This window comes from Lolium rigidum, chromosome 1 (genome assembly GCF_022539505.1).
Source record: "Lolium rigidum isolate FL_2022 chromosome 1, APGP_CSIRO_Lrig_0.1, whole genome shotgun sequence".
Classification (NCBI taxonomy): domain Eukaryota; kingdom Viridiplantae; phylum Streptophyta; class Magnoliopsida; order Poales; family Poaceae; genus Lolium; species Lolium rigidum.
In genome coordinates, this window is record NC_061508.1 from 114,047,363 (window position 1) to 114,057,720 (window position 10,358).

The 10,358-nt window shown below is 50.9% G+C and overlaps 1 protein-coding gene across 1 annotated transcript; it reads left to right on the forward strand.

Annotated features, from left to right (window-relative positions):
• Positions 1-4,129: 4,129 nt before the first annotated feature.
• On the forward strand, positions 4,130-9,089 carry LOC124680283 (dihydroneopterin aldolase 2-like; the record flags this gene model as incomplete). The annotated part of the gene is given in 2 exon segments (XM_047215359.1): positions 4,130-4,343; positions 8,692-9,089. Coding segments are annotated over 2 exon segments (423 nt in total). The 3' UTR covers positions 8,903-9,089.
• Between the last annotated feature and the right edge of the window lie 1,269 nt (positions 9,090-10,358).

The window sequence follows — 10,358 nt, forward strand, 5'->3', positions numbered from 1 at the left end:
CGGAGCTTTATTTGAAGTTTTACCTCACTGTAAAGTAGGAGGTCTGTGTTGATCTTCCGTAAACAGACTTGTGTATCCTTCTATAGACATACCTTGGACTCGCATATGTTTCTGTTGTACCACTCTGAGGGATGTAATATGAGTGGAACGGTGTTTCACTTGTGTTATGTCAACGACTTGTGTACTACACCATGCAGTGGTACGCTGGGTCACCACACGTCCTGCCAACTGCTGCACTTGGTGCAGATTCTTTGGCGGCTCCATGTCGAGGATAGCCTTGATCTTCACAGGGTTAGCTTCTATTCCCCTTGCTGAGATGAAGTAGCCGAGCACTTGTCCCCCTGGCACCCCAAAGAAGCATTTCTTCGGGTTCAGCTTGATCTTGTATTTGTCTAGATTGTCGAAGGTCTCGCGCAAATCATCGATGAGGGTGGCCGCGTGCTTTGTTTTTACCACGATATCGTCGATGTAGACCTCGATGTTTCTTCCGATCCGCTCCCCAAGGCAAGCCTGCATGCAACGTTGATAAGTTGCTCCCGCGTTTTTCAACCCAAAAGTCATGACGTTGTAACAGAAAACGCCGTGTGGAGTGATGAACGCGGTTAACTCCTGTTCTTCTTTCTTCAGCTTGATCTGGTTATACCCGGAGTATGCATCAAGGAAGGAGAGGCGATCGCATCCAGCCGTAGAGTCGACTATCTGATCAATGCGAGGTAGCGGGAAGTGATCCTTTGGACAGTGCTTGTTGAGGCCGGTGTAATCGATACACATGCGCAGAGCAGTGGTGTCCTTTTTTGGCACCATAACAGGGTTGGCTACCCATTCGGCTTCCTTGAGCTCCCGAATGAATCCTGCTTTACGGAGCCGATTGACTTCCTCGCCAATCGCTTTCCTCTTTGGTTCGGAGAACCGACGCATTGACTGTTGCACTGGTTTAGCTGTTGGGTCAACATTAAGGGCGTGCTCAGCGAGTTCCCTGGGGATACCTGGCATGTCGGATGGTTCCCATGCAAATATCTCCCAGCGCTCACGGAGGAACTCGATGAGCGCGCCTTCCTATGCGACCGTGAGGTCGGCCGATGTATTGACTGTTTTCTTCGGATCGGTGGGATGCACCTGCAGCTTCTTGGCTTCCTTTGCAGCGTCGAACTCATCGGATCTTATGTTTCGATTATCGGCTGGTGGCTGCGTATGATCTGTGGTGGCGTCGATCGCGTTGAGTTCCTCCTTGGCTCCGAACTTCGAGGCAATCTTCTGGAACTCCCTGTCGCAAGTGTCTGATCGAGCAAAGCTCCCGTGGACAGTTATTGGGGTCCCGTTGTTGCCAGGCATCTTCAATTTCAGGTACGCATAATGAGGTACAGCCATAAATTTGGCAAAGGTGGGTCTGCCGAGTATTGCATGGTACTGAGATTCCCAGTCGACTACTTCAAACTCGATTTTCTCCCTCCTGAAATTGCTAGGTGTGCCGAAAACTACGTCCATCGTTGTTTTGCCTAGGGAGTAGGCGGGCCGAGTCGGTATGATGTCGTGGAATCCTGTGTCGGACTCTCTCAGCATGTCGACCGTTAGGCCCATCGCCTTCATCGTGTTTGCGAACAGCAAGTTTAAGCCACTTCCTCCATCCATGAATACCTTGCTCATGTTGTAACCTCCGATTTGCGCCTCGAGAACAAGGGCTGCATGACCTGGTCTAGGGACGGCCTTTGGGTGATCTGCCCTGTCGAATGAAATGCCTTGCTCTGACCAGTCGATGAATTTGGGAGTATCAACCATGGCGACTTCTGCATATTTCACCTCCCGCGAGAATTTCTTGATTTCCCTCTTTGAAAAACTGGTTTTATGGATCATGTTGACCTTCCCACATGGCTCTGGGAACGTTTCGGATGGTACATACCTTTCCATTGGTTCATATGGCTCTGGTACATATGGTTCTGGCGGATAGCTGTAAGACCCCGTTCTTTTCTCCATTATGTGAACCCTTGATAAGGCTTCGGCTCTAAGATCGTCGCAGAACTGTCGAATCTCCAAGAAATGTCGGCAATTCTTTAGCAGATGGCTGGATTTCTCTCGCCCGTCCTTCGGATCAATGTAGGAGTGAAGGTAGCATGGTGCCTCGAGTTGCTCCGTAGCCGATAAATACGGTGAACGGGCGCGGCCATGGATCGGTCGCATGTCTTCATGCTCTCGTTCGGACCGGCGAGGGTGAGATATCGTACGTTCTTCCTCTCCATGATGCGCATCCCTTCGCCTTTTCTTTCGCCCTGTCGTGGTGTTGAAGCTTCCTCGGCTGCCTCCTTGCGCACTAACGGGCAGGATTTCTGAAGTTGCTGCCGGCGGGTCACCTGTCGAAGCCAAGGTCATTGAAACAGATGTACCTGTCCTAGGGAGGCGAAGGAAGCCTCCGGAATCGATGATGAAGTGAACGCCTCCAAAAGTGGTGGTCATGCCGTCGCGCGATTCTCCTGGAGCCGAGTATGACGGCTCAGGATGTGGCATGAACTCGAAGGATATGCAGCGGATCGGGTCTCTCGGATCTGACGGTGTCGGCGACTCGAGTACGAACGCTGCAGATGTGACCGGAACTGCCGATATCCTGCCTTGTGCCGACAGGCTTCCCACAGACGGCACCAATTGTCGAGGGAGCTCCTCGGCAATGCCCTCCGTTAGGGGCTTAGGGTTGATGGAATCCTGCAAGCTGACACGAGACATCGGTTCACAGACAAACGGGGGGAGCGATTTACCCAGGTTCGGGGCCCTCGATGAGGTAAAACCCTTACGTCCTGCTTGTCTGTTCTTGATTATGATGGAAATTAGGTTACAATGGGGTGCCGAATAGTTCGACTGAGATCTCGTCGAGATGCTAAGCTTAACGATGACCTAGCTCTAAGCTTCTGGTGGCTAAGACTGCTAAGATTGATTGTCCCCCTCGGCAGCCCCTCTCCTGGCCCTTATAAAGGAGGCCAGGTCCCAAGAGATCTGCACGAGTACGACTAGGTTTACAAGAGTCCTAGTTCTAAACTTTCCTTGTTCGGTTCCTCTTCAACTTGTTCTTCAAGGAATCTCCTTCGACACCGACCTAGTGGCCCACCCTGCCATCGGCTGTCTTCATGGGCCTCCAGTTGGGCCGTATAGGATAGGGCAATAACAGGTACCCGAAGGGTAATGCCCACGTCAGCACGGAAATTAGCGCGAGCCATTTTTTGACACAAAACCCCCTAGCGATATCTCAGACAAAATAGGAAACTGAAAACAGATCTCAGAAATACATGACCAGATCGGTTTCCAGATTTTGTGGACTTGACCTGATCGGTGGAAGGGGTTCTTTGCAAAAAAAAAACATAGCTTTACTCTTATATTCTGAAACAAATCAGAAAAAACAATAGGCATTATAGAAAGGAAACGGAGGGAGTATTACAATTTGGGTACGTGTAGGAGGAAAAACAACATCACAATAGTATTTATAACATATTAGGTGCAAAAAGAAAAGAAAAATAACTGGAGCATGGCTGCAGGTTTGCGCCGTCTGTGCTCCCCCACTAATTCTCACCCAATGCTCGACTCACCCTGACACTTGATCCGTCTGCCGCTGGGCTAGCCACCAACAACGAGGGCCGCCGGCGAGGGCTACGCCCGTCAAATCGCGAAACAAATGTTGATATGACAATAAACTGGGCGATGGTTTTAGGACGGTAGCGACATGTCATGGGAGAGCAGCTCTTAGCGCTAGGCTAATTAGATTTTATTTTGACCTGAGTCTAATTGGATTTTGGGTCCCCTAATAGTGTTTTTCCAAGCTTGTCCTATAGTATTTTTTTTCTACTCTACTAAACCGCTTTTTTTTTTCCTAGCTTGCCGGGCCCGTTTCTCCGCGCGTTCCGCCTCCATGCGGCCGTGGCGAAAAAGCCACATCGGCCCACATGCTGTTACTTGGGCCGCATTTGGAAGTGAAGTCGGGCAAGGGCTGACAGGAACCAGGTGCTGTGCGGTATTGTCTAAAAAAAAAAAGATGCTGTGCTGTAGGCTGTAGCCGCCCAAATCTCACCCAATCTTCCACCAGCTCCCACCACCGGAGGCGGCGGGTGAGCGCACGATCGAGCGACTCGGTAACCAGTTAGGACGGGAGCAGCCATGGCGGGGGACCGGGAGGAGGAGCCGACGGCGATGGGCGGCGACAAGCTGATCCTGCGGGGGATGCAGTTCCACGGGTTCCACGGCGTGAAGCAGGAGGAGAAGAAGCTCGGACAGAAGTTCGTCATCGACGTCGACGCCTGGATGGACCTCGCCCCCGCTGGGGACTCCGACGACATCTCCCACACCGTCAGCTACACCGACATCTACAGGTGCCGTGCTCGACCCCCGGCCCGTCTCATTCTTGTCCAGCCACCATAAATAAAAAAACTTGATTCGCTTTTCGTTTACTGAATCCAATCTGTTTTCATCGAAAAGTGCAATCACAAGGTAAAGATTCTCGATTGATTTATTGAAAGAACCGAAATAGAGTTTGATGTACAAAAGCCCAAAAGCAAACTGCGCAATTGCCAACTGACCGGAGCAGGCAGCGAATCTGAAAAACAAGCTAATGCGACAGATAGCTAGCACAGCTTGCTGGAAGGTGATTGCCCATGGCATGTGAGCCGTTGCTCCCACCGAAGTCAATTCATCTCTAATCAGCTTCAACTTCTGAACAATTCCACTGCTATTGCAAAACAGCCTGAATTCTCGGTGAACGTACAAATTAGAATTCCTCTCCTCCATAACAAATCACGAACCAACTGGATCGTCCTGAACAGTCGATGCATTTTATTAGAGCATCTCCAACAGAGGCTCTAAAATTTGGCGCTGTAAAAGTCGTTTGCAGCGCGCTTGATCCTGATACAGCGCGCGGCGCCAGCGCAAGCTTCACCGGAGGCTCTATTTTACAGCGCAACCAAGTAGCCAAAAAACAGCCCTTCGCCACAGGCTGTAAAATAGAGCTCCACAAACAAGTTTCTTCAACATACGTACAACAAACAAGATCAAACAGGTCACAAATATATCTGAAAAAATCAGCTAAATTTAACAACTCTACGCCGCGCCACTACCAATTGCCCAGCATCACCTATCTTGAACCATTGCGTCTCAGTGCTCTTCAGAAAAAGGATCTCCTGTTTCAAAAAAGGATCTCGCGTTTCAGCAAACGAGACAGGTGGACGAAGGTGAGCAGAAACACCATTGCGTCTCGGTGCTCTTCAGCATCCTCCTCCTCCGAGGAAAATCACCATGAACACGCCTACTGACTTCATCGAAATCAAAAACAGCAGCAAACGACAACAATCGACGCGAGGCAGGATCGACGCAGAGGCCAACGAACAAGCAGTCAAGCACGGCCCCCGCCCTGATCGATCGACCAACCCAATGGCGCTCTAACTGCGGCGAGAAGGAACGGAGAACGGATACAGCGCCGGCGCACGACGAGAGGAAGCGAGAAGAGAGGGAGGCGGCGACGGGCGGATCTCCGGGATGCAGGAGAGGCAGGCGAGGTCAAGATATTTCAGAGCCATTTCTTTCGCGCGGTGAGAAGGATCACGGTGCCAGTTTACAGCGCGCGCTAGCCGGCGCACCAGATATACCGCTTTGGATAGCGCAAACTGCCACGCGCACTAAAATATTTACAGAATGACCTACTTGCAGCGTCTGCTGCAGGACGCAAAAACACGTTCGGTGCTGTATATTGGCGGGTTTTTTAGCGCAACTCTAGTTTACGGCCTCTGTTGGAGATGCTCTTAGTGCATATAACGCCGACTATTGCTGTCTCTCAGAACTGATGATTGCATCTTATTACTTCTGAATGCACATCATTTTATCCGTCAAGCGGATTCATCATACCGATTGCTTCGCTATTATGTTCTAAATAATTAATGAAACATCATGGAAGTCAAGGCTGGTGCACAACTTCTCTCCAATTTCACCTCCACAGTTTTTCTCCGCATAGATTGGAATTTCATTTAATAAACCTAGGACGCCACGTGCAACGAATTTTAGCTAGATCACGAACGGAACTTCCCTGTAAAGTAGACATCCTGAACCGACTAATCACGCACGGAGCTTTCGGGATTTTTCCCGTTTGGCAGCCTGAACCGACTAATCATGAGATAACACAGGAGATTTGTTACCAATTCTGTTACTAGCATACATACGCGAGAATACAACATCATGTAGCTCAGTAGCCTATAGGGAACTGCCCCTGCAGAACAGATGAGCCAACTGAATATACGGGTTACAGTTGATTATGATTGGTAGTTGTCTCAATGTCTCCTCATCATACAAAAGCTGCATTTGGCTGCTTGCTCATATACAATTATTCAACCATCATAGATTCTCTTAATAGGTCTGTATGGCTGCGCTGAACTAATTAATGGGGGGATAGAACGATTTATTACTCAGGAGTTAAAACTGAACAAGTTCGACCTGCTCATTTGGTGTAGCCATGAACAAATCTTTCTAATCAATTAATTCGTGAAAGAAGAGAAAACTTTATTTGCCATGAGCTATATTTGTTTCAACAACTTGTACCTTATTTCGTGATGGGGCATTATCAAATCATGTAAGCACAAGCCTCCTGTGAATTACTGGTCCCTTTGTTGAATCTAGAAGATCTGCGAATTTTCCAAATCAACATAAAAAAGGAACAGCAAAAGAAATGTGAGGTATGAGAAAAGAAGGAATGTTCTTACATCTGGCTGGGGCGATGTTGGAGGGAGGGAGGGAGAGTGTGGTGCAAATTTCTTTGAGACCTCGACCTGCAATGAGGGATCAAGGTTGGAGAAATGCTGGCCACTGCAGAACCCTTCTGATGGAGGATGTTTTTGGGGTCAAGCAGGGGGCACGGACAGTGGTGACATCTGAGAGTGCGGCCGCTGATCTGTGGCCTGTCTACCAAGAGGCAGCACTTCGGTGGAGTACGGAGAGTAGGCAGCGGTGGTGTGCTGGAGAAAGTGGGGGGGGCAGGCCCATAGCCCCTACCCTGTCCCCAAATTTGGCAGAGAAATGGTGAGCCGCGGACTGTGTCCGTTGTCCAACTTGGTCCAGGGGGTCCCGCCTGACAGCCTCCTGCGTGCAGTCCCACCCACCACAAACCGTTTCCCCCACCAAACCCTTCCCCAATCCCGCGCGCTGCCGGCTCTCCCACCCTAAACGCGCTCGCCGCCAGCCACCATGGAACCTTTCTCCGCTCCAATCGCTGCTACTCTATTGAATAGGTGCTTGCCCTCTCGGTGCCGCCGAAGAAGGAGCCTAAGCCCCAAAGCGTCAACATCGGCGCACAAGGGCGAAGGGAGAGAAGGTAGTGGCTACCGTTGCCGCCGCGGCCAGGAAGGAGACCGAGGAGCGCTTCGACGCACAGGTCGCCGCCCAACAGTAGCTTGGCGCACAACACATAGTCCTAATGCTCAACCGCCAAGCGGTGGCCAAGGCCTTGGCCGCGCAATGCTTGGCTCCAGCAAGCTAAGCCTCGGGTGCACTGGCACTCGGCTGCCGCGGATCATGTCCCCGCCTCCACGTCTGCCACTCCCGCCACGATACGGGTACCTGCGGTTCTTCACGCCCCCGCTGCCTAGCCGGCTGTCATTGCACAGTTAGTCTCCGGAAGTAGGCGAGTTGGCGCTGTTCGGCTGGGCGGCGCTGCCCAACTTCAACCTCAACTTGGTGGCCTACGCGGGTGACTCACCGGGGATGCTGCGGGTGCCCATTGCGCACGGCACGCCTGATGGCCCAAACCTCTTAGGTGGACCATCGGCCGTGGTGCCCATTGCGCGTGGCACGCCGGACGCACGCCATGTGTTCGGCGGTATGACGCTGTCGAACTTGGCATACTTCAAGAGGAGCTCATGCAACAAATGATCAATGAAGATGGACAAGTTCATCAGCTAGCTATGGAAGATGTTGTGCATGTATGCAAGGCATGCAAGGAGGTATGCAAGGTGGGCATGGATTTGCGCAAGGTCATGAGCAAGGTGGGGAGCAAGGAGATGGACAAGATCATGAGCAAAGTGGTGGACATGGTGGTGAGCAAGGAGGTGAGCAAAGTGGTATGCAAGGAGGCTGTGGGTTTCCCTGGTTTATTTGCGAGCCAACACAGATGATGAATACGTGCGATTTCAGGAGGCTTTACAGTTTGAGGGTATTTCACTTCTTCTCACTACTCCTCGATTGCTGCCGAGTGTCACAGTAAAGCTTCAGCTGCAGTTGGAATTGAACTGTGGGATTTAATCACCTTTATGTCAGTCTTGTTCTCCCACATTCGTTTGGAAAAGTTGCGATTGATATGCATCTCAGAATGATTCTCTCTAGCTGCCATCAAATTGGTTAGGGGTTTCATATCTTCGACCTGAAATTAGGCCATTATAAAAGTATTTCCAGATCCAAGATATTGTCCTTTTGTAGGAAACAAGCTTAAATATGGCCCTCTTTGTATACCTCCACTGCAAGAGGATTGATTATGCCTCATCTGCAACGGATTATATCAGATAGTGTAACTGCGGTGGGAGTAGCTTGGCATGGACCAAAGTCCAGTTCTGTTATTGTTGCATAATTTAGTTAGCGATTTAATCAGATTCATTGACTCAGCATACTGTAGAAGCACTGAATGATTTCTTGCAAGCTACTTCTTTCTTTTTGGCTTTCATGATACAAAAGTATATCATTCTGCAGGATAGTGAAGGGTATAGTAGAAGGCCCGTCACATAATCTCTTGGAGTCTGTGGCTCAGTCGATCGCCAAGTCCACATTGCTCAAGTTCCCTCAGATCTCCTCTGTTCGAGTGAAGGTCGAGAAGCCTCATGTTGCTGTGCAAGGTGTCGTCGACTACTTGGGAGTGGAGATACTGAGGTGCAGAAAAGCACGAGCAGAGCACTTGATATGAGGAAGCCCGAGAAATGCTCTCTGAGAATCTTAGCTGAGCTGATCTATGTGTCCTGTGTATAGACATGGTGTTGATTTCGCTCTTCCTCTTGGCACTCTTTGTTGCTGGAAGTTGGGCAATCATGAACTGGATGATTTTGCAGCTAGGTTCTGCACAAACTGAAATAAAAATGATGTTCTGGCATGCATATAGTTTCTGAGGATTCAAGCCGGCTCAGATTGTTGGACTTTCTCCGGCCCAAATTAATTGGCGCAGCTACGGATGGAGTATATTTTGAGGGCATATACTTGTTGTTATCGGAGGCAGCGAGGACGATGGGTTAGAGAAGTTGAGCAGAAAAGTAGGGCATTGTAGGGCGCGGCGATTCGAGCAGCCGGATTCTGTTTCAAGGGTTTGCTTCCAAGCGCTTGCTTGTATTTTTTATGTTTTGCAGTGGCTTTCAGGTATTTATTTTCATAGTCAATATTTATAGGAACAATGTAGAAAAATACCATGTTCTCCGGAGACTTTTCAATACCATGTTCTCCGATCTCAACAGACTCGACCGAGTTTGAGTCAGCCTCAATAGCGGCGCCTCTGCTATATTGCTTTGCTTTGCGTCAGCCTTAGGCTTGAAGCCCAAAAAATCCAAGCCTGATCCTGTAAGATCGATCGCCGACTACAAACCATGGAGACGCAGGGATGGCTCGACGCCTCCTACTTCCAGCCCCCCGGCATGGATGCCGCCCCATCCTGGGTTCTCCTTAACAAGATGGCCGGTTCCACCAACTGCGACAACGCCACCACCGCCTACGCCATCACGAGCGCCGGCCGCACCATCAAGGTCACCTTCTGCCTCACGTCTCCGCCGTCCGTCTCGCAACTGCACGTTCACTACACCGACGACGCCCAGCGCGAGCGCTTCGATTCAGTGAACGCCGAGGTGGCTTCCTCCGCCAAGGATCTCATCCTCCTCCGCTGCAGCACCTGGCGAGAGCCTCTTGACGTCGACTACTTCGTCTACCACGTCGCCTTCGGCAAGCCGTCGCTCAGAGAGATCCCGCGCCAGCAGATGCCGAGCACCAGGGACGTTAGATCACCATCACCCTGCTTCGCCATCTTGCCCTTGGTCGACGACGAGGACGATGGCGGGGAGTTTCTACTCGCCTTCTTGATCGCCAAGGTAGAGAACTACTACAAAACAGTGGCCTACGATCTCCGCGTGTTCTCGTCCAAGACGTGGGCGTGGAGCATCAGGGCGCTCACGCCTCCCGCCGGGGTCAGGTCCGACGACGTGCCCAACATATTCGACAAGGTGATCGCCCTCGGAGGAAGCGTCATAGGCTGGGCGGACCTCCACCACGGCGGAGGCATCATCGCCTGCGACGTGGTCGACGAGGATCCCGCCGCGCACACCCGCTTCATCCCGCTACCCAAGTCCGATTTCTACAAGCGCCCGCACCGTTCCCCGCTGCCG